Raw genomic sequence first — 24,309 nt, forward strand, 5'->3', positions numbered from 1 at the left:
ATTTTATAATATTCATCGACATACACTTATTCGACACATGTGTTTATTGTTGTATGCACGTGTCCACTCGTATCTTAATAAAAAATATTTTTTTTTCAAAAATGCTTGAATATATCTAAATGACGTGTCAGCGTGTCCAATTTTATTTTTAACATATATTTTTTAAATAAATTAAAAGAATATATATATTATTATTTATTAAAACAAAATATTTTAAATACTTTATATAATTAAAATAAAATATTAAAAATAATTAAAAATTAATTTATATTTTAATATTAATAAAATATCAAAATATTATTATGATTCATCTAAAAAATATTTTATATTTTATATGTATAAATGTCTCATATCTTATAAGATTTTAAAATTTATGTATCAGCGCATTCTGTGTCATGTCAGTATCCATATCGGTATCTATATTCGTGTCTGTGCATCATAGATAATAATATAGATATAAAAAATGTTTTTATTTTCCTTCTCAACGTACGTACATACGTTAATTATTTATTTTAAATGTCAAAAAAACAAGTATTCTAATATCTGTAAAAAAAATGAAATAAGGAAGCCAAAAAGAATATATGAATGTGTCATGCATAAATTTATATTGCATATGGAGTCGATGCAAAAAATCTTCATCTTGTGAACTAGTCAACGTTAGTTAACATTATTGGGTAACCTAGCTAAGAGCCATCACTATACGGAACTATATGGAAAACTAACCTTTCACAGTTTGTCATTATATTCCGGAGAACCATTTACAAACTAATTAAATAGAATTGAAATACATTATTCTAATGAGTTCCTACGCCAAAGTGCAATATTTCATGACAATTCATGAATACATGCACGTTAGTTGGTCAAAGTTAAGTTGTAATTTGCTTAATTTGTTCATTAAATTGCTTCAACGCGTTATCTATGGCTGCAAGAATATTTACAGATGTTATTTCTAAACATTTATTATTAATTTATGCTTAATTAATCGATCCAAGGCGGGACAAAGATTACATTACCAGAAAAACAAGAGAGAGAGTGTGTGTGTGTGTGTGTGTGTGAGAGAGAGAGAGAGAGAGAGAGAGGATATGACACTATAAATATTAAAAAAAGATAATTCCCGTGGATTTTTGGTAGAATAATTTAGACGCAGATATGCATATACCATTTCTGCATATCAGTCATGGTTATAGCTTTGGCCACCAGTTTTCCCATTTTACCTTCATTCCCTTCTTTTTTGCCAGTTTGCCACGCAGAAAGTTGGTAAAAGGAAAGGAGAACAGATAGATCAAGCATGTGTTACTAAAATTTGTTTAGAAAAAGCTAAGATTAGCCAATATTCACCCACCCTGTCGATGTCTAATTTGAGTGATGGAATAGATTCCAATCTATCTCGTAATAATGCACTAAGAAACCTTTGCCATCTCAACTATTAACACCAGTACCAGATCTGCGAACCCTTAGTGAGTAATCAAAGATGGCCCATCACCTACTTTATTTTTTCAGTGTAGTTTTATTTACTATTTAGGCGGTTTGAGTATGCAGTGGTATTACTAAGAACAGGCTAAACTGTAATTAATTAATTATATATATTCAGACAGTAGACTGTTCAAGTATATACAGATTATTTTATCGTGCCTTATTGTATTGTTAGACTTAATTGCTTCCTTGTACTGAGGCTTTGTTTAATGAAATTCATTATTTTCAACTTAAAAAAGGATGATATTAAATTGAGAAATGCTAAAACATCATAATTTATTATTTTTAACTATTTTTAACTGTCAACCCAATTTTTAGTCTAATAATCTGACATACTTTAGCCTATACTTTTGAACATTAATGATTAACTGATAATCACAAACAATAAATAAATTCCTCTGACCAAATATTAACTGCGGGTAAAGACACATTAAGGTTTGTATCTCTTGCGTTTGTAAAGACGTTAGATAACATAATACAATAGGGTGAATACTATATTAAGCTGAGTATCTGACTAGTGACTAGTGTTCAAATACAATGGACATTCAATCTAATGGTTTGTGGATAGATTTACAAAATTTCAACAATATATTTCATCTAGATTTCCCTAACTAATAAATGCGCTCTCAAAGGTTTATCTTTCGAGCATTTAATACCGACCAAAGTTGGCATGTGAAAATAGGACACATCAAAATTAGCGAGGCCAGATCCCGGCCCACGCCTCACTCAGCCAAAATAAAATTTCGGCTTTCCTCTTAATTTATTTTTTCTTCTTCCCCTGCCAATTAAAACAGTCAGCTTCAATAAAATCACGACGGGATACTTGTAATTAGGATCATGGGATATAATACATGCTTAAGGTATATAGGATTCAGCAAAGAAACGTACCGAGCTTACAAAGTTATCCATGGTCAGCTGCTTGCGCTTCTTCGAAGATGGAGACTCCGTCTGTCGTGGCATGGTACGCTTTGATGGGGTACTACTCTGAAAGATTTGTCAAACTTGCATAAGATGACAACTGATATTGATTGATATTTAATTAGTAATGTATGGCGTTGATAAAAGGATATACAAACCTTTGCAAGTTTCTTCTCCTTACGAGCCTGTCTCTCTCTTTCGTCATATTCTTGGTTTTCCTTCTCAACAAGGCGAATGAGGGTGTCGCACCTCCTTGTTAGTTCTTGCGTTGTGCGAGACTTAACAAACCAATCAAAACGAAACAAAGGTGACATTCGAAATGCTGCCTTCAGTTCATCCCAATTCCCATAGCCAAGTTTGTGAATCATGCATATCTGCGAATTTCGAAGCCAAGATAAACAGCAAAAAAAACTCCCCTTGTAAGCGAAAAAAGAAAAAAGTAAAAACACATGAAGAAACTGGACATAAATTTAGACAAAACGAAAAAATTCAAATATGGACAGAACCAAGATTAACAAGCAAACAATACCATGAATCGATCACATTCTTCATTGTATAACTTCCCTTTGTTTTGCCCATATTGTATCTTTAGTTCTAACCATGGATTCTTGTAGCGGTCCAACTTCTTCCCAATAGCTTTCATAATCTCATCTTTCCGGGATATTCTAGCTTCCCCTCTTTCGATGTTTTTAATAATTCTATCATAATCTGCGGACAATAAAACACAAGTCAAAATGCAAAAATTAGACACAGCATATAGTAATACAGAGAAACAAACTTCAAGCAAAATTCAATGACCAGATGAAACAAAAATCAATGGAAGCATCAGTTGGCATATTAACCCAAGAAGAAAAACAAGGCAATACTGTAGTACCACAAAAGATCCTCCATTTCTTTTTTTTTCTTTACATGGCCATCATCACTAACCATTTAATTCCTTGTATCTTTCTTTGAAGACCACCGCATATCTCTCAACTTCCTCTTCTGTTTTTCCTTCCATCTCAGAAGCAATACCTTTAATATCATTTCGGCCATATTTTTCACAGGCCCTAACAAAAGTATTAAAATCCCTCCTGCTCCATGATGAGAAACCCTAAGTGTAAAAAAATACCAAAATTAAAACCAAAATAAAATAGATCCGTATCAAAGCCAGGCCTGGAATGAAATTAGCTCACCTCCTCTAGCAGCTGCTCCTTTTCTTCCAACTCTTCAGCAGTCAGTGGATCTCCCACCTCTAAATTCAACATATATGTCATTGTCACATTAATCATTTACATGCCAAGATGGGATACATTTGTATGTCACTAGGCTCATGTTACCCACCATGAGATAGCGTACTTCCTTTTCATACAGCTCACTCAACCTTTGTGTGTTGAAAAACTGGAAATCATGCCTGAAGACAACAGATTAGACACAATAAATCAAGACAGAACTACCATATTAAAATGGAAACCTTGTTTAGAGAGAAGATTACAGTTGAGGCATCCTGGGAATACGGGGCTCCTTCGGTTTAGTAGGACCTCCTTGGCGCAAGGTTTGCTTGAAGTATTCAGACTCCGAGTAACTAAGAAACCAATAGAATAATCATACATCAGATTTTTTTGGTTTTTCTCTGTGTGTGTGTGGGGGGGGGGGGGGGGGTAATTCAATGTATAGCATATAGACTGGTGTTTACTTGCGCTTCCGCTCTCTTCTCGGTGGCTCAATCCAGTTTTCACTCACAATCTTTTTGAAATCAAATTTGTTCTCATCCTTCATTCAAAGAAAAAGCAGTCAGATATTGGTTAGAATGAGGAGTGCAGCTCATTAGACTGATGCAAAACTGAGCAATAAAAGAGTCCACCACAGTTAGCAAGGAAATTATAAAATGTTGACTTACCTTGTCATCATCAAAATCATAAAGCTCAGCATCTACAAATAACATTTAAAAAGAAAATTTAGTAACTTCAAACTACCATACAAGTTAAAAGGCAATATCAATGCTACACAGGAGCAAAATGCTTGCAGTTGTATCTTAATAAAAAAAGATGCTTCATTTAGAACAAAAGCAAATGACTTGTAGATTGTCGCTTCAAAGACCAAAAAACTAATTTATGAAATAAGCAAGCATAAATGCATGCCAATTATTTCATTCTTTCAAGGAGGATAAAATTAAGGCTCCATTTGGAGAGCACACAGATAAGAAAAAGAAAAGCTTGAAACTTGAAAAGGGGTAAACAAGAATTCAAACAATGCAACAGATCAACAGTATCACTCAGACAATTGTCTATTCCATAGCCAGATTTATATTAAAAAGTTACATACTGTCATCCATCTTAAATTTGATGGCGTCTTCAGTAAATTTCTTCATCTTAGCATCAAGCTCAGCTGTAGCTTCCTCTCCTTTGGCAATAATTCTGTCAATATCCTCATCTGTAATTGTACTGTCCTTGGAACTAAAAACCATTTCAGCACCAAATCTAACCATTTGAAGCAACTCATCTTTATTTACAGCTGTACACATAAACCAATTGTACCACATAAGACAATCATAAAAGTTTAAAGAGATAAAAGAATACTAAGAAATCAGATGAAAACCCTTACTCTTCTGCTCAGCTAATCGGCCTTGCTGAATCACTAGAGCATCAAGTGCAAGCTTTTTGTAAGCCCTTTCAATTACTTTCTCTTCAATTGTATACTGTGGATTTTCATTGTACAAGATATTAAGACCAACCAAAAGTATAAATTCAGTGCTTCAAATTGGTTGTTGTGCCAGAGTTGGATATATATCTTGTTGAATATTTATTGAAACTTTGTGCCAATACAAGTGAGATATCGCACTTACTAGATATACAGGCTTTTAGTTTATCTATAATGACTAATGCTGACACAGGCATTCATTCTAAGATTAATATCAATTTATCTTGATATTGTAATAATTTTATAAGTTGCATCATAGACATCATGTGTTGCAATTTTTTTAAAATTAGATATATCCAGTTAGGTGCCTTACATGTATGCTGCCTATATAGAAAAGCATAGATAATAGTGAACATAGTAATAATGCACAACAGTTACAAACCTCCGTGCAAAATCGGAAAACTTGTACTTCTTTCTTCTGTCCAATCCTATGAGCACGATCCTGAGCTTGCAGGTCAACTTGTGGGTTCCTGGTATAACACCACCAAATATCAATAAGCAGCAAGTTATGGTAACCAATGCAATTCAGAAGACTGATGACACAATCAACTGACAACTAACTAACCAGTCACTATCATAAAGAATTACAACATCAGCAGTAGCAAGATTGATGCCGAGACCTCCAGCCCGAGTAGATAACAAGAAGACAAATTTCTCACTTCCTGGTTTGTTGAAAGCTTCAATGGAAGCATCACGATCTTCTCCACCGGTGTTTCCATCTATACGACAATATTGATATCCCCGAAACATCAAATAATCTTCAAGTATGTCCAGCAGCCTAGTCATCTGCAGAAGGGCCACAATTAAGCAAGGATGGGAAGCAAGAAATTAGATTGCATAAATTTAAAACCTTCAAAGCCAATCAGTGACAACAAAGTGACAAACCTGTTCTTACAGAAAACTAACCTGTGAAAATATCAGGACCCGGGAATCACGCTCTTTTAATTTAGGAAGTAACTTATCCAATAGAACCATTTTACCTACAAAAGAAATATTTAGAAACATTTGACAATAAGTCATTAAATGATTAGTCTACAAAGAACTTCCAGAATATCTCTTTATGTAAAGAAATTTTACCAGCATTTGTGACGAGATGGTCTCCTGTAGTATAGGGAGGACCAGGTTCAGCACCTTGGAAGAGATATGGGTGATTACAACATTTACGCAGTTGCATTGCTATGTTGAGGAGTCGCTTTCGTTCTCCACCAGCATTGACAACCTCTAGATCTTTCTGTAGTAATGCCCTATAGTACTGCTTCTGCATTTGTGACATGCCTACTTTGAGTATAGTTTCCTTTTTCGGTGGCAACCCTTTCTCGACATCTGACTTCAACCTCCGAAGGAGAAATGGGCGAAGGACCTAAGATGTAGATAAAAAGTAAAAATATTACTCAGTGTCAGATTAAGTGATTAAAACAACACTCAACAAACAAATGAGGTTCATGGCTAACCTTGTGTAATTGTTGAACAACTTCCTGCTGATCATTTTCACCTGATATTTGGAACCATTCATCAAAAGTTTCAGCAGAGCTAAAAATTTCAGGCAGAAGAAAATTGAGAAGAGCCCAGAGTTCATGAAGATTGTTCTGCAATCACAAAATAAGAAACCACAGTAAATATCCAACTTTGTTAGATGATGCATGTTTCGAGGGAAAGTGAACTAGAATCAGAGTTTTAAAAGTTACACCAGTCTATGAACAGATAATGCTGTGGGGAGGTACAGAAAATAAACAAAAATACAAAACAGCAATGCTACCAAGTTAAGCCAAATTATGAGTAATTCAAGCCCATCATTGGTAGCATATGCAACAGTCTAATTTTTGAAAGCTAAACTGCAAATGATAATACACGCAAGGTCATACTAAGCTTTAAATTCATTCAAAGGGAGATGAATTGACACAATGATGCTTCCCTGTTCAGCAAAGCCCATGAACTCCATAAAAGAAAAGGGCCGTTCTAAGGAATTTAACTACATGGATCAACAAAATAAAGAAAAAAAAACAAAATACTAGTTTCAAGATTACATTGCAGCATTGTTGTGCATAATAAACAAGACATACTTGGAGTGGTGTGCCAGTTATAAGGAGTCGGTAGTTTGTATTATAGAGCCTCATCGTCTTGGAAAGGAGGGAGTTCTCATTCTTGATTCTGTGGGCCTCATCAATAATTATGTAGCGCCAACTAAATCGACGCAATGCAGACTTCTCCTTGATAACCATTTCAAAACTTGTAACACATACATCAAACTTCCCGGCAACCAATAACTCCTCTCGTATATGCCTCTGCAGTTATTTGAAACCAACAGACAAGTGTCAAAAGTATCCACCGATGTAACCTTTGAAAAATAATTTGCAACAGCAAAGCTATTCTTACCCTTTCATCCGGGTTGCCAAGGAACTTTATTGCTCGTAAAACAGGACAAAAGCGCCGAATCTCATTCATCCAATTTCCAAGAGTAGACTTTGGGGCAACAACCATATGAGGACCCTTTATACCTCTGAACTCATATAAATACCCTAGCAAAGATATAGTTTGTAATGTTTTCCCAAGTCCCTGCAAATCAACAGCATAATTAATTTAATACTTAAGAAAATCAATTTATACATCACATATTAATTATGTTCTTGAACTTATTTGCGCAGAGACTTAACTCTAAGCGCCTACCATACCTACCATTTCATCTGCCAGAATTCCATTTATACCATTCTCATACAATCGTATGAGCCAGTTTAACCCAGCAAGTTGATAATCCCTCATCTTCCCTTGGATACCTGTTGGAAAAGAAATTCCACATGAACCAATAGCTTTAAAGATGTTGAATATGATCATATGACTAGAAAGAAACTGCATATTAGTAAATATGCTTCCATAAAAACAAATTATGATAGTAACAAGAAGAAATCAACTAGTGAACAGAGGGAAAAGAAATGAGAGAGAGAAAGGGGGGCAGGGTGTCCAACACATAATCAATGTCAAACACATGCCCTACAAGAAGTCAAGGAACCAGGCCTCCTAACATCAATAGTAAGTAAAAAGAATTTAGCCAAAAAAGAAAAACAAAACAAGGAATGGAGCATACACAATTTAACCAAAACAATGCTATAGATGAATCACCGACCAATATAACAACATAAAATAGAAATGGAATATCCAAATATTTTCTCCACAAAGTGACTGGTGGGAAGAAAGAAGGACATGGAGTACACAATGAATGAAGAACTAAGAATGGAGCACTCCAACGCAAGCACAGATACTACATACAAAAATAAATTTAAAGTAAGAAAAACGCTCACATGATGGCTGTGTTACCAGCCGCGTGCTTGCCAAACCATCTTCTTCTTCTTTAAGATACTCTTCATCTTCCTCTTCTTCAGTCACTTTCGATGCATGGCGTCCCCTAAAGTAGAAAACAATAAATTCACAATAAGTAACGAAGTCATAGGCAGAAGAATCACAACTCTTTGTTGTCCTTCTTGACTTCTGAAATTACCTTCCCTTTGACTTCTTCTGAGAAGAAGATTGAGCACCTTTGGCAAAATGAGCAAAAATCTCAGTTTGCTGCAACAGATACTTCAATCGGCCCTTTCCTTTATTATTCTGCATCAAAAGGTAACAATATCGATTCATTTAACAATCAATTCAAATTTTATATAACGAAAGTGAAAAGCCATCCCATGTATCATGTATATACGCACCATATCAGCATCAATAGCTGCATTTTGTTCATCCAAAATCTCCTGAATCTTCTGCTTCTTCAATTTCTGCATTTCTTTCAACCTCGCCTTCTCGCGCTTGCTAACTTCAGTGTCAGCATTATTTTCGTCCTACAATGAAACAGTTTCGAAAACAAAACATGAAGCAAAATCTGTTCATGCGTGAACGAAATGCAATAACAAGAAGCACTGTCGATTGAAGTTGACATCTGCTACACAACAACCGTATAGCTTCACTTGCAAATATTTTAGCATCGCAAAACGATAATGCGTTACACGAAGTTAAAGCCCTAGCTCAGCGAAGTCCAAACGACAAAACGCAGGGGCATGAAACAATGGTTTTACGTTTACCTGTTCATCGTCGTCGGCGTCTCCTGCAGGTTCATCCGGCGCAGTATCGTCATCGCCAGAGCTAGCGGAGCGAGCCACCTCTTCGAGCTCCTCGTCGTCTTCTTGTTCGTTGATCTGATCGTTGGGAAGTTGCTCCTCCGAACCGGAATCGGAATCGGAGTCAGAGGCATTCGACGGCGCTTCGTCGTCGGAAGAAGGCTGAGATTTGGAGGGCCTCCCCATGGCTTGGTTCTCTTTTCAGATCTGAGAGGGTTTCTTTCGGAAGAAAAAAGAGAGCGCGAGAGGGACACAGTGATGAATAACCAAAACCGAAGGGAACGAATAAATGCGTAGTTAGTGAGGCATTTATGGCCGTCAGATTTATTTGCGGTTTGATCGAGTGGCTCTACGCCGTCGAAGAAAGTGAACCGAATATTTCGCGCCATTTACGTGGAAATTAGATTTTCCCGCTTACTTGGATTTGGGTCTCCTTCGTTTTTTATTGGCCACAGTTTGGGCCCACTTTTGATTTCTCCACAGGCTTTATTATGGGCCTTACTTCATTAACTGGTTATGATTTTAAATTTTTTTTATTAAATATAATTATTATTGCATGTGCATATTAAAAAGGTTTAATTATTCTGTTGGTCCCTATAGTTTCGCGAAATTTTCAATTAGGTCCCTATACTTTTTTTCTTTTCAATTGGGTCCCTATATGTTAATTTTTTTTTCAATTAAATCCCTACCGTGACAAAAACGTCTAAAATAACAGAATATTCTCTTAAAAAAACGAATATTCTCTCTTTTAGGATACCAGAACACTCTTATATTTTTAAAATTCCAAAAAAACCCTTCTCACTTCCAAAATCACATCATCGCAGGTGCCCTCTCGCCAGATCTGCCGCAGGTGCCCTCTCGCCACGCCTCCTCCTCTCGGCATCCCTGTCGTGCCCCCATCGAGTGTTCCCCTCTCATCCCCAGTTCTTGAGATCCATACTCCTTCATCCAAGGTGTGCGAAATCCCTCACCCCTGCGTTACCCTGCTCCTCCAAGTGGATTGTCGAGTCGCGCCGCTGCCATCCGTGGTGCTCTCACCGGCGTCGAAGTTGAGCATCTCCTCGATCACGTGCGGAACCGTCACACCGTCCTCCACCGTGAGCCAATCTAACCTATCGCCCCAATCTGACCTATCGCGGCATCTCCCCTTTCACTGGTTCGCTCTTCCACACTGATCTTTCCTTCTTGTTTTCAATCTTGGTTCAGAATTTTGAGCAAAAATTTGGATTTATCTTTTATTAGTTGGGTTTAATTGCTGCTGTTTAGAGTTAGGGATTTGATCATGTGACTTGATCCACTATGGGCAAGCTCAGCAATAATGAATTGCTCAAGGTTGACTAGTTCTCAATAAAGCATGTCTTAATCGCATCCAATTGAACTAATTTTTAAAGATCCTGTGATTTTCAATCGAATGTTCATTTTGCCTATTTTCTCCCATTGTTCTTGCTGCTTAGTTCCTAGGAAGGCTGTATTATCAGAGTATTTCGTTTATTTTGCAGTTAGTTGAATTTATGAAAGCCCATTGATTGGATTTTCTATATATTGTGAACCTAGTTCTATTCCATGTTTGTGCAGTTCATTGAATTTATGAAAGCCCATTATTATTTATGTGAAATTAGAAAATAGCACTAAATTAATTTGTGCAGCTAGCTAACTTAGCTGGTTTATGTATTAATTATTGGTAAAAAACTTGTTGTACAGAAGGGAGGATTTATCTGTCTTTACAAGTATGAATAATAATGGAGTTATTATAGACTTTGCAAGTTTATGTGCAAATGATGCCAGGATTATTTATAAACTCTGTTATATGCTTGATTAGTATTATGCCAGGATTATTTATTATAAAACTCTATATGCCTGAATTTTCACATGCACTATACACTAAGAATGAAAGAAAAAAAAAATTGTTCAGGAATTGACTCAGACTATTCGTTGATTTTTACTACTTATACTATCTCTGTGTGTGTGTCCAAACTTCTAAACCTATATTAGTCTTTCCTCTCTTTTATGTATATAGCAATTTTTCAGTGAGCTTTCACTTGATATAATGATAATAATAAAGCTAAATAACAATAAATGATGATATAATGAATCTTTTACATGAGTGTAATGTTCTTGGGAGTCATCAAGAGGAGTTTTTCCCATATCACCATATGTAATGGATCTTAGTTCATCTGCTCCTCCAACGGGTGGAGTAAAAAATTTGAATTGTTCACTCCAACCATATGTAATGGATCTTAGTTCATCTGCTATTTTCATTCCAGCCGGTTGTCCTCACCAAGTCAGAAATCTGAAGGTAAGAACATACATTGATGCATTAGTCACATCTTTAGTGTACTGAGTTGTTTTTTTATATATTTGCAATATTTTAATTCAATAAAAATGTAAAGAATTTTCTTTTGTGAAGTGAGCTGGATAAAATTGCTAATCATATTCAATGTTCACGGTTAGTGTTTGTGATCTTTACTCCTATCTGGTTTGTATTGTGATGCATGCATGATTTGATTACAATGTTCACTTTGATAAGGCATTGTTAGATTGTTTCTAGGTTCATGAATCATGACTATAAATTTAAGTTTATTATTTGATTTACTAAATTGGTGATTTTTATACAGGTCTGGGAAAAGTGAGGTTCGGGATGGTTGCATATAGTTACTGATAAACTGAAGTCTGTTCTCTCATAATTTTTTTCGGCTTAAAACCGTCCGTTATTAATGCTATTATTGATCTCTATGCTAGTTCAGGGAGTGGGAGGCTGCAACACAAGAACTGATTTTCAGATTTTAAATTTCAATAACACAAATTACATATCCTTGTGATTTTTTATTGTGTACCATGATATGATAAAGACACAAATGTAAAATGTTACATTATCATAATGAATACTTGAAGGATGAAAACTGAATTTTATATATGTTTATTACTATTATTTCTATTTCATTTTATCCATTCTTTTTTTTAGATTCTTAAGATAAGGTATTTTGAAAGTCAAAAAAAAAAAAAGAGAAGGTATTTTTGGTACAATTTGTATATAAATAAACAAAAGAATGATAGTAATAAAATAAAATGGATTATAAGAATATTTTTTATGTTTTAGAATCATTGAATAGGGATTATAGGAATATCTTTCATTGAATATTTATAGGTTCACCGAATTTTCAATTAAGTCCCTATATTTTTTTTCTTTTCAATTAGGTCCCTAAGGGTATAAAAGTAATTTTACAATTCACTAACATTTTTTTGACGTTTAACGTTAATAGGGACTAAATTGAAAAAAAATTAACATATAGGGACCCAATTAAAAGGAAAAAAAGTATATGGACCTAATTGAAAATTTCGTGAAACTATAGGGACCAGCAGAATAATTAAACCTATTAAAAATGATTTTTAATTTGATTTAGTATTACAACTTTTAAAAAATTATATTTTTTAAACACCAATTTTAATAAGTTATATTTGAAAAATAAAAACTTTAACAAATCAGTACTTACTACTTAGACTATTAATTATATTGGCTTAAATAAATTGTTAGGTTTAAATTTGTATGATTGAATAAAAGGAATTGCTTATTGCTTACTGGTTTAGCCACATGCTAACTCATTTCTGATTTGAAGTATAATTTTAGTCATTTATTTTTTTTCGCTGTTTTTCTGTCAATTGGAGCTTACACAGATACACAGGAACGGAGTTAGAAAAAATATTAGAGTGGGTTAAAATTATTTATACAATAAAATAATATTAAAATAAAATTTTAAAAAAAATTAAACTGAAATTTATATATAATTTACATGTAAAAGATTAAAATTATGGCTAGGTCAAATTGGATGATACAGTAATAATGAATCTAGTTTAAAATGGTGTCTGGCGATGTTAGCAAATCATATTTGCTTCAATTAGTCTATTATAATTTCTTCAGCTAATCATGCGAAATTAAACAAGTTTGACAATTAACAAATTATGGCGTCATTTCGTTTGCTCAATTAATTTTGTAACTGATCAAATTAAATCATCTTCTTTGATTCACCAAAGGCATAATAAATTAATAATTCCAACTTAGCATTGTGATTGAAAAATTTTGCTCTTACAATAATAGCCTCTTTTGTTTATCTATCTCTTCATGAGCTGAACATTAACATTAATAATGAACTTAATTATAGTTCGTGGCATACAATAATCCAAATACTTCATCTCAGCTTTCAATTTTTTTGGTCTTGGCCTTCTTCAGAGGTTGAAACTACCGTTGTTGTGTCTTTGCTTTCTCCATCTTCTTTTGCCGGAGCCTCTTCGCTTTTCTCTGTTTCTTTGCTGCTTGGAGCCTCTTCCTGTTTCTCTGTTTCTTTGCTTGTTAATACTTCTTCCTTGACCACATCAACACTCTCTTCTAATAAACATACAACACCCAGTTAATTAATAATGTTAATAAGATCTTAAAATTTTAAGGTAAAACATTCCGTACAATTATTTTCATATTAAATAATAATTTAATTAAATATAATAAAATCATTTAACAGTTATTAAATATTATTATATAAAAAATAATTTCCAAATTTTTTACTTAAAAAATTATTGAAATATATAAATATAATTAAATAATAGTATAAAATTCTTTATCAGTTATCTTAATTTATTTCATATAAACCCTAAAATTCAGACCTTGCTCTTCTTTCTTTTCTGCATCATTCTTTTCATCTGCAGTAACAGGAGCAGCAACAAACTCCACCTTATTATTATTATTATTATTATTATCCTTTTCAACATTATTCTCTTTCTTCAATGAATCATCCTCCTCCTTCTTCTTCTCATCAGCAATAACTTGAATAACAGCTTCCTTTGTTTTCTCTTCCTCTACAGCAGCAGCAGCATCACCTTCCTTGCTCTTGTTCTCCAATTTCTCCTCTTCTTGCACCTTTTTACTATCTTCATTCTTGTTTTTGGACTCATCAGCAGCAGGAGTAGCTCCATTATTTTTCTCCTTCTCCTCCTTGACATCATTCTTCTCTGCTTGATTCATTTCAACAGTGTTGTTGCTGATTTTGTGGTCCTTAATGGTTTCTTTCACATCTGCCGTGGGTACGCTTAGAATATTCTTCTTGCGCTGGACGGTAGTTGTGTTTCCAGAAGCAACATCTGCGGGTTTTGATTTACCACAACCCATAGTGTTTGTGTGTAATGAATTATTGATTGTGGGAAAGAAACAGAGAGTAAGAAATGTGAATTAGGGTTGATGATGATGAATTAGGTTAGAATAATGGGAATAATATATGAAGAATAAAGAGGGATATGGTTTTTTGTTATTGTTTTTGTTGTTATGGAACAATGGCCTGCATGCATGGGTGTAATAATTTGGTGTCATTAGAAACCAACCGGCTTTTTTTAAGCTCTCTCATCATCTTCTCTAAATATAGGTTTCATCGAACACAATTATTTTAATCCAGAAAGGGACAACTAATGTTTTGGACTAATTTAATTATTCTTTTATTATAATCACCAAAAAACCATCAATCTTGCCAACAAATCAAGAGATGGCATAGTTGTAAAAATGGCAACTTGGGTATATGGGGAGTTGTAAAAGCAAGATGGTTAGAGTAGCTTTCGGGTAAAGATGATAGATGAGATGTATGTAGGGGTGGCAATATGTACCATATTTGCAGGTATTCAATCCTACCCATTCGGTCGGATAGAGTTGTCAATCCGATCCGCAGCAGGTAGGGTTCTTGTGCGGGTAGGGTAGGGTGCAGGTTGAGTTTCAACGCTACCCGACCAACCCGCAAGTTATATATGTATATGTTATATACGTATATAAAAATATATTTTAAGTGGATGTAATAATAGTGTATTATCATCAAGTAGTTATGTAATAATAGTGTATTATCATCAAGTAGTTATATAAAGACCTTTCACTAAATGCAAAAGATCCCGGGCCACTAAAAAAAATCATTAATTGATAATTTAATTTTTTTTTTTTACATAAAAGTCAGTTCTATTTTGAATTATCATCAAGTAGTTATGTAATAATAGTGTATCTTTTCTGTAACCTGCGGGTAGAGTCGGATACCCGCGGATTAAGAGCGGGTAGGGTTAGGATTGAGATATTCTCAACCCGCGGGTAGAGTAGGGTTGAGTTTATATAAAAATCTCAACCCGCGAATAGGGTTAGGGTTGGATCCAAACCCTACCCTATCCTACCCATTGCCACTCGTAGATGTATGTAGACACTTGTTATATCAAGCACCGTTAATTTAGTTAATACCAATTACAAAATTAATTTTGAATCTCTTAATAGATTATAATAAGTGAATACTCAAGTGCATGCAGTTGGCTTTATATGAAGTTGATAGTCAAAAAATATTAGATAAAACTTTAGTCAAACATGTAAAATTATTTAATAATTCTTAATTAACAACTTCACATAAAAATAATTACATGTAAGTTTTTACTATTATAATATCATTGTATTCTCTATTTTGTTATAATTTATTTATAATATATAAATAAAAAAAATATACACAAATTGATAGAATAACAGAAGATTTTTCTATTCAACTTTACATTGTTTAATTTCTCCAATGATAGTATGAAGACATCATTGCTTGACTTAGTTTAAATTTGCCTCAATTAGGTGCGAAAGGAGATTGGAAGCAAGTTAAACTCATATCAACAACGAGTTTAAACTCCGATCCCATTTCTCATCACGTCGTCTTAGTTTATATATACCATTAGAGCTAGTTTAGCTAAGCACACAGAATTAGACCTGGTTAATTATATCAAGTGGGTTCATGGATGCAAATAGAGATATCATATACGTTATTTGCATCACCTGATCCACCAAGATGGCAACGTGAACAAGGAAAAAACAAACGGAAAAGTTTGGTAACCAAAGAAAATCAGTCAAAAACAATCATAACTTGCCTTATTTAACATTCATTAATTGTTGCGACAATTAATAAATATTAAATAAGGCAAGTTCTGACTGTTTTTTTATCTCCCTAGCATTACCCAAAATAAAATCCCACCAAGCTAGCTGCATGTGGAAAGCGGTAACAATGCAATATGAATTTAGAGGAGTGATATGAGTCAGCAGATTTTGTGATTTATAATTATCAATGAGTCATTATTAATGTTTTTAATTGTGTGAAATTATATTTAATGGTATAAAATTACTCACTTTTCTAATTAAGTGCTACCATATTTTAATAAAAGTACTAGTTATTATACTTTCTCATGAATTTATTTAGTATTAAGTATTATTTAAACTTAGTATTTAGATATTTTGAATTAGTCTTTTCAATTTTTTATTTATATGTTTTTTTTATTAAAAATATGGAGATTTGAACCCGTAACCTCTTAAATGAGTATGAAAAGACTGTCATTTGAGTTATAACTCATTGACTTTATATATATTATCTTACACATTTAAATATTTAGTATATGAATAGAAACTCGTACCTATTTATTGAATATGTGTAAAATTGATAAAAACAAAATTAATGAGTTGAAATGATAAGGTATTTTTGCTTTAATTGTAAGAGATTTTTATTAAGTTCTAGAAATAATAAAAAATATTTTTTTATAAATTATATATAATAAAATATATTTAAAAATAAAAAAACTGTACACCAAATATTCTCATATTTCTACTGTATTTGGTATATAAATATAGATATAGAAAAAATTATTTTAATTCATAAAATTTGAACCCAAAATCTTAAGAAGTCAAAATATTTACTATTTAACTAATTTTACATATCATCTTGTCCGTGATGGCTATATGATTGGTGGCTAAAATAGCTAAGTCAATGGAAACAACCAAAATTTGAGGACAATTTACTTAAATAAATAGAATGGGAAATTTCTTTACCTAAATGTGCAAAACTGTTTGTTGTTACGTGGATGTGCAAAACTCCATTTCTATGTAATCCGTGGCAACTCACCATAGTTTCAAAACATGCATAAACCGTGGCAGGTCCCAGCGGATTAGGAGCATAATTTTTTGAGTGTAAACCGTGGTAGGTCACCACGGTTTACGAAGAAAAAATGGCAAGCATAAACCGTGGAGAGTCACCACGGTTTATGAGGAAAGTTTGTTGCACATAAAACCTGGTAGGTTTTCACGGTTTACTATGACGGGAAGTCTATATATATGTGGGTGATTCAAGCTCCATAAGAGATCATTTTCACAATGGCTAGTGAGGAGGAGAGTTTTCTTGCCCTGGTGCATTGCTCTGGGAAAAAAAAAAAAAAAAAAAAGCAAAAGCCAAGGTGTGAAGTTTACCGACAGAGAACCACTAAGTATTTTTATCAGTTCGTCGATGAGTTTGTCAGATTTGAAGAACAGCATCTTGGAGAAGCTTGGCGTGTTGGGTAGCAAGTGGGTGAAGAAACTATTCTACAAGATTCCCATGGCGGTTGTCTCGACCGGTGTTCAGTATGAAACCTTTGCGGTTAAGGCTGATGAAGATATTAGGGTTCTGTTCTACTTTGTAAGGAGTTTTTCGGAGATCAGAATCCATGAGTTATTCGCGAAGTTGGAGGTTGGTGTTGATAGTTCTGGGGCATCCGCTCCAGTTCCTTGCCCAGCTTCCGCGGGTGGTGCATCTAGTTCGATGCCTGCGGTCAGACCGTATCTTCCGCCGGTTCAATCACCTTCGTTTGCGGCTGATTTAGACCGACTGGAGGTTGTTGGTTCTGTACCTTTGGAGAATGCAGCAGTAATTGAGCCTCCCAACGTTGTGGGCACCGGTGGTGGCCTCGTACCTTATATCGAAGACTTTGGTGGACCCGATCAAGTAGAGAATGCAATGCGTGACGATGAGTCTGACCAGGAGCCTGTTGATATCGATGGTGATAGCGACGATGACACAAGTGGCGATCCACATGCGCAGCATCGGCCTTCAAGTTCTGGTTCTCATCAGTACCTTCCACACTTCACACTAAACTTGGAAGCTCTTGGTCAACAGGAAGACAGTGGTAACAGAGTGGGGAGATCTTCTACAGAATTTCAGATTGGACAATCATTCCAGAGTAAAGATGAAGCTGTGCTGAGTGTAAAGGACTATAGAATCCGGCGAGGTGTTGAGTACAGAGTCATCGAATCGGATCATTTGAAGTATCATGGAAAATGCAAGGAATTCGGCAAGGGTTGTACTTGGTTGATTCGTGTAGCGCTTCGTGCACGAAAGGGGACTTGGGAGGTAAGGAGGTACAACGGGCCACACACATGCCTCGCAACTTCTATTTCAAGTGATCACCGTCAGCTGGATTATCACGTTATATGTGCGAGGATTCTTCCTATGGTTAGGGCGGATGCAGCGGTTACGGTAAAGGTACTTCAGCAAGCGACAGAAGCTGATTACGGTTTCAGGCCTAGTTACAGGAAGGTTTGGATGGCTAAGCAGAAGGCAGTGGCACAAATATATGGAGATTGGGAAGAGTCTTACGCGTAGTTACCACGTTGGATGCTAGGGATCCAGGCGACAATGCCAGGAACAATCACGGTGCTGAAGACGTCTCCTGTTCGGATTGGTGGTGGGGTTGATGAGTCCACGGTGTACTTTCACCGGCTTTTCTGGACATTTCCACCCTGTGTTGAGGCATTCCGGCATTGTAAGCCCCTCGTCAGTATTGATGGTAGCCACTTGTATGGAAAGTACGGAGGGACGCTGCTGTTGGCAATAGCTCAGGACGGGAACTCGAACATCCTGCCGATAGTATTTGCCCTTGTGGAGGGCGAAAATGCAGAGTCGTGGTCATTCTTCTTGTCCAATCTCCGACAGCATGTGACTCCTCAGGAGGGCATCCTTGTTATATTAGACAGGCATAATGGGATCAAGGCAGCGCTTGAGGCACCTGAGACTGGATGGCTGCCTCCTCGTGCTTTCCGGGCCTACTGTATAAGGCATGTGGCTACGAATTTCGCCCTAACGTTCAAAGGTAAGGACTCAAGGAGGTTGCTGGTCAATGCTGCCTACGCCAAGACTGAGGCAGAGTTTTACTACTGGTTCGACATCATGCGGACTGAGAATCCAGCAATGTCTGACTGGGCCAACCGTATGGAGTATGACAAATGGACCCAACATGAGGATGCTGGTCGACGGTTCGGGCACATGACCACAAACATCAGTGAATGTGTGAACTCCGTGCTAAAGGGAACTCGCAACCTGCCGGTCACATCGTTGGTTAAGTCAACCTACGGGAGGCTTGCTCAGCTATTTGTGGTACGGGGACAGACAGCAGAGGCACAACTCGGATCTGGCAATGAATTCTGTCAGGCATTGGTAAAGGCTATTGATCGGAACCTAAGAGACTCTAGGTGCTTCACTGTGACATTATACGACAGGCATCAGTCCGAGTACACCGTCGCTGAGACAACACCAACGGGGACCTTCTCGCTGGGTAGCTATAGAGTTTCCCTTAAAGATCACCGATGCGACTGTGGCCACTTCCAGGCGCTGCATTATCCTTGTTGCCACGCCATTGCGTGTTGCGCCTACTCCCGGCTTAACTAGGCGTCATATGTTCACGAAGTGTATCGTATGAGTGAGGTGTTCAACGTTTACAACCAGGGGTTTCTCCCACCTATCCCTGAAGGACTATGGCCTCCATATGCTGGGCCAACCATCATTCCTGACCCTAATATGCAGCGTGCAAAGGAAGGTCGTCCAAAGGCAACCAGGATCCATGGCTCCATGGATCAGTCTCAAGAGAATCAGGATATAAGCGCGTGCGTATACACGCACGGTCTCATCAGTAGCATCTGCAGGGAGAACCCGGAACCTCTCGTGGAACCATGTGTAGCACACTGTCATCTGCTTGACTTTACTCTGTGGAGGTAACTCCCCGAACAACTCCCGGAACCACACCCATGCTGGTCTACCGTGTTCCATCAGATTCTCAAACTCAGTCAAGCACCCACTAACGGGCGCACCATCAATCGGCAAACCCAACTGATACGCAACATCCTGTAAAGTAATGGTGCACTCACCAAACGGCATATGGAACGTGTGGGTCTCCGGACGCCACCGCTCAATAAATGCGCTAAGGAGAGACTCATCAACCCAGAACCACTGACTGTTTAGCCTAGCAAGATGATACAAGCCCGCAGTCTCCAGATACGGCATAATCCGGTCATGTAAGGGCATATTTTGCTGTCGCCTGACGGCGGTAATAACCCTACTAGGCTGCAAAACGTGGGTAACAAAATCCCTTAACATACAACCATTACAAACAACACCAAACATAAATAAATTGATTCTCTTATTGTCTAATAAATAGTGAAGCTAAGAATACTATGCACTCATTACAACAAATTAACAATATAAATACAGAAAAAAATATCTTTCAATAAAATATTAATATCTATAATTAAATATTTTACAAAAATACTATTAACCACACTAAGAAGATAAATAAGCATAATAAAGTATGCATTACTAACAATAACCATAATAATATCAATATTTATGTAAATAATATTAATCAGAATCACAATACAAATAAACATAATAAAATATTTTTACTAACAATATTCCTAATAATATCAATTGCTATATTAGAATTAATTTTAATAACAATAATAATAACAATAATAGTAACTAACCTCTTCCTCGATATATCCTGCCACATGAGCGATGCCATTTAGTCGGTACAAGCGATCCTCATCCTCCATTGGCTCCACCACCCACTCCTCCTTCACACCTCCAAAGTTTTCCAAAAACCTCTCAACACTACAGCAACTTCCTTTTTTTTCCTGATGTCTCAAATGATCCGTCCCTGCCTTCAGCGGATTACTTATATATGTACACACACATAAACCGCGGTGGGTTACCGGGTTTTATGTGCAACCAATTTCCTCATAAACCGTGGTGACTCTCCACGGTTTATGCTTGCCATGTTTCCTTCGTAAACCGTGGTGACCTACCATGGTTTACACTCAAAAAATTATGCTCCTAATCCGCTGGGACCTGCCACGGTTTATGCATGTTTTGAAACCATGGTGGGTTGCCACGGATTACATAGAAATGGAGTTTTGCACATACACGTAACAACAAACAGTTTTGCACATTCAGGTAAAGAAATCTCCCATTCTATTTATTTAAGTAAATTGCCCAAAATTTGACATATGCAAAATTTCAAGTTGGAAGACCTATTTTTTTTTTTGTCAGGAGTCTAAACCAGTCATTTGGTCCAAACTCTAAACAATGACTTTCTCTACCCAACCCGACTTGGAAGACAGAGATGATCCCCTCTGCTTGCACGTGAGGCGGGCATGGTGCTTCTCCTAGCAGCTGCTCCCTCTTAGTAAGTTTGATTGGAATGGTTCTCCGACAAGTAGTGAAATATTATGCTATATTATGTTTGATTTGGAGTTTTTACAAATAAGATATGAATTTGGATTTTTGAATAATTAACCGTTAATTTTCAAAAAGATTCATAAGATGAGTGACGATCACTGTAGTTAAAAACAGTTTTCTTTTATATATCTTCTTACGATAATTCTAAAACTTCTATAGTGAGAATGTATTGTTAGGTTCTCACCCCCATAGATTTTTCTTTTTAGGACGGAGAGTAGTTTAAGGAGTTTTTTCTACGCATCTGACTGTGTTGTATATATTTTAGTTATTATTCTTCCCTCGTCTTGTTATATATTTTTGTAAAAGAGATAAAAGTTGTGATTTGTAATGATATGTATGTCTAGTATATTTGTAAGTTACTTGTATAAAAAGTCTTGTATGTATATATATGCAGATTGTGATTAAATATGTTTATATATGCATGTTTGTAAAACGCCAAAGAAAAAGAACTTTCAGTTTTTTAAAGAAAACAGCGACACGGTTTCGAGTTAAAGGCTTATATCTTATTATTAAGTATATAGAAGTCGTCGTAATATCCTCGCAAATAGAGTGGCACAGGCAGAAGCATGACATTCTGACAATAAAGGTGTTACATTCATAGCATATGCTGGCATTGCTTGAACTACTGATTTTATAAGTATTTCCTTGCTTGTGTGGTTTAAAAGTTTTTCCTTCTATCCCTCTAATTAATTCATAATTTTTCTTCAATCCAACTTAAACCTCTGTTCTGAGACCTTCCCCATATAATCGGAAATCCTAGGTATTTTTAACATGTGTCCTATGCCACCATTCCTAAAATCTCTTCAATATCCACCTTTCTTTGTATCGGCACTTGACTTCCGAAGGTGATGCCTGACTTGCTCAAATTTATTCTTTGTCTGGATGCCTCTGTGTATTCATTGACATTATTAATTACTTGAAATACCTCGTCATCCTTTTCTTCCGTGAATATAATGCAGTCATCTGCAAGCAACAGGTGAGTAATTACCGGGGTTGTTAGACCTATTCTTAGAGCCGATATATAACTTTTTCCTTAGCCCTCTTGCATCAAAATGGTAAATACTTTTGCTGCCAAAGAGGTAAGGTGACAATCGGTCTCCTTGACAAAAATCTCTTTGTGGCTTGATCCTTCTAGACAACTTGCCAATTCCCTTGAACCTATAGCTTGCACTTCTGACACGTCCCATCACTAGTTTAACCCATTTTTCATTGAACCCAAGTCTCCTGAGTACATTCTCAAGAAAGTCCCACTTTAGTCTGTCGTATGCCTTGTTTATATCTAACTTAATTGCCATATTATGGGATCCTCCTCTTCCTTTCTTGTTGAAGCTGTGATAAATTTTTTGAACTATTACTACGTTATCTTGTATAAATCTCCCTCTTATAAATGCACTTTGAATTGGTGAAACTATTTCTTCCAGTATTCTTTTTAACCTTATCACTAACACCATGGATATAATCTTGTAAATAAAATTACAGCAACTAATCGGTCTTAACTGATTAAACTCTACCATATTCTCGATCTTTGGAATTAAGACTACTATTGTTTTACTGAATTCTTCTGGTAAATTTTCACTTTTAAAAAACTCTTTGACAACTCCACAAACCTCGTTCTTAACCACCTCCCATTGTTTTTGGTAAAATAGTTTATTCAAATCATCTGGCCTTGGAGCCTTCAGGCTACCCATACTAAAAGCAGCTTTTCTAATCTCCTCTTCTGTGACTTCCAAGATCTGCCCTCTATTCATTTTCTTTGTAGCTCTCACTGGAATCTTATTGAGGGTGCTTTCAAAATTCTGCCTACTGTTTGAGGTAAACAATCCTTCAAAATATTGCTCAATATGCTTCATAATTTTCCTTTTATCATCCAACCAGGAGCCTGCTTCATTCTTCACCTTTACTATGTGTTTCTTTTTTCTTCTTTAAATAGTTGTAGCATGAAAAAAAGATGTTATTGTTACCCTTATTTCATCCACTTTAACATAGCTCTCTGTCCAAATATTTTTCTTCTTGTCTTCACAATGCAACTATGTTCTCCTTTAAAACCTATATCTACGCTTGCTCCTCCTTTGTGGCTTTTGACTATTGTAACCTTTTTCAGTTCCGCTTTCAATCTCTGAATTTTTTTATTTGTACGCTTGAAAGTTGCCTTGCTCCATTTATTCAGCTCCTCTTTGCAATTGTTCAATTTTCTTTTTATTCTTGTCCAATCGTAGCCTTGAACAACTTTCTTGTTCTATTTCTCTTTTACAACATTCTTGCAATTCTCATTATCAGCCCAAAATGCCTCAAATCTGAAATTCTTTCCAATCCTTTAAACTATATTTGTTTAAAATTAGGGAACAATGATCAGAACTAATTGCCCAGAAAGTCAAGAGTGATGCATGTTGGTGCAGAATCCTACACTCCAAATTAGCTAATGCCCTGTCAATTTTCTCCCAAGTAACAAATTTGTTCCTAGGATTGCTAAATCAAGTGAATCTTCCCCCTTTCATGTCTAAATTCATAAGAAATTTATTGTCTACAAACTGTCTAAACTCTCTCACCTGGCTTAGTGGCTTTGGGTGAAGGGTGAAGTCCGATTTTTTTCTCTTGGCTCATCACATCGTTAAAGTCTCCAATGAATAGTTGAGGTTCATTTAAATTGCAATTAGTTGCTGTGATCATCCTCCATTGTTCTCTTCTTCTTCCAAAATTTGGATTTTCATAGATGAAATTACATGTTTAGATGTTCCCTTTTTTATCTTCAATTTTAGCCTTTTATGTAATTATCACAAAAAAATATTAAT

The 24,309-nt window shown here is 35.6% G+C and overlaps 4 protein-coding genes across 4 annotated transcripts; 2 read left to right on the plus strand and 2 right to left on the minus strand.

Annotated features, from left to right (window-relative positions):
• Positions 1–1,941: 1,941 nt before the first annotated feature.
• LOC130936485 (ISWI chromatin-remodeling complex ATPase CHR17-like) lies at positions 1,942–9,414 on the minus strand. The gene is made up of 24 exons (XM_057866561.1): positions 9,135–9,414; positions 8,766–8,894; positions 8,561–8,667; positions 8,364–8,467; positions 7,744–7,841; positions 7,444–7,623; positions 7,131–7,352; positions 6,522–6,656; positions 6,148–6,430; positions 5,977–6,050; positions 5,636–5,856; positions 5,453–5,540; positions 4,975–5,068; positions 4,696–4,884; positions 4,271–4,302; positions 4,067–4,143; positions 3,866–3,955; positions 3,711–3,784; positions 3,567–3,625; positions 3,319–3,484; positions 2,921–3,099; positions 2,550–2,765; positions 2,362–2,457; positions 1,942–2,251 (listed from the first exon to the last, which is right to left on the minus strand). The coding sequence occupies exons 1-24, from the start codon at positions 9,354–9,356 to the stop codon at positions 2,234–2,236; spliced, it is 3,153 nt and encodes a 1,050-aa protein (XP_057722544.1). The 5' UTR covers positions 9,357–9,414; the 3' UTR covers positions 1,942–2,233.
• Positions 9,415–13,253: 3,839 nt separating this feature from the next.
• Positions 13,254–14,385, minus strand: LOC130960699 (uncharacterized). Its single transcript, XM_057886182.1, has 2 exons — positions 13,824–14,385; positions 13,254–13,551 (listed from the first exon to the last, which is right to left on the minus strand). Exons 1-2 carry the CDS (start codon positions 14,323–14,325, stop codon positions 13,367–13,369), a joined length of 687 nt encoding a protein of 228 aa, XP_057742165.1. The 5' UTR covers positions 14,326–14,385; the 3' UTR covers positions 13,254–13,366.
• A 3,094-nt stretch (positions 14,386–17,479) lies between these two features.
• On the plus strand, positions 17,480–18,613 carry LOC130933667 (uncharacterized). The gene has a single exon (XM_057863295.1). The coding sequence runs from the start codon at positions 17,480–17,482 to the stop codon at positions 18,611–18,613; it is 1,134 nt and encodes a 377-aa protein (XP_057719278.1).
• Positions 18,614–18,646: 33 nt separating this feature from the next.
• On the plus strand, positions 18,647–19,675 carry LOC130933678 (uncharacterized). Its single transcript, XM_057863303.1, has one exon. The coding sequence runs from the start codon at positions 18,647–18,649 to the stop codon at positions 19,673–19,675; it is 1,029 nt and encodes a 342-aa protein (XP_057719286.1).
• The last annotated feature ends 4,634 nt before the right edge of the window (positions 19,676–24,309 follow it).

The sequence above is a fragment of the Arachis stenosperma genome, chromosome 1, assembly GCF_014773155.1.
Source record: "Arachis stenosperma cultivar V10309 chromosome 1, arast.V10309.gnm1.PFL2, whole genome shotgun sequence".
Lineage (NCBI taxonomy): Eukaryota > Viridiplantae > Streptophyta > Magnoliopsida > Fabales > Fabaceae > Arachis > Arachis stenosperma.

Excerpts from the sequence above, each read along its gene's own strand:
- LOC130936485 (XM_057866561.1), bottom strand. The coding sequence starts at position 9,356 with ATGGGGAGGCCCTCCAAATCTCAGCCTTCTTCCGACGACGAAGCGCCG. Across the intron at positions 3,626-3,710 it reads AGTACGCTATCTCATGGTGG|AGGTGGGAGATCCACTGACT; the intron begins GTAACATGAGCC and ends TGTTGAATTTAG. Across the intron at positions 3,100-3,318 it reads AAGATACAAGGAATTAAATG|ATTATGATAGAATTATTAAA; the intron begins GTTAGTGATGAT and ends TATTGTCCGCAG.
- LOC130933678 (XM_057863303.1), top strand. The coding sequence starts at position 18,647 with ATGCCAGGAACAATCACGGTGCTGAAGACGTCTCCTGTTCGGATTGGT.
- LOC130933667 (XM_057863295.1), top strand. The coding sequence starts at position 17,480 with ATGAGTTTGTCAGATTTGAAGAACAGCATCTTGGAGAAGCTTGGCGTG.
- LOC130960699 (XM_057886182.1), bottom strand. The coding sequence starts at position 14,325 with ATGGGTTGTGGTAAATCAAAACCCGCAGATGTTGCTTCTGGAAACACA. Across the intron at positions 13,552-13,823 it reads AGAAAAGAAAGAAGAGCAAG|AAGAGAGTGTTGATGTGGTC; the intron begins GTCTGAATTTTA and ends TATGTTTATTAG.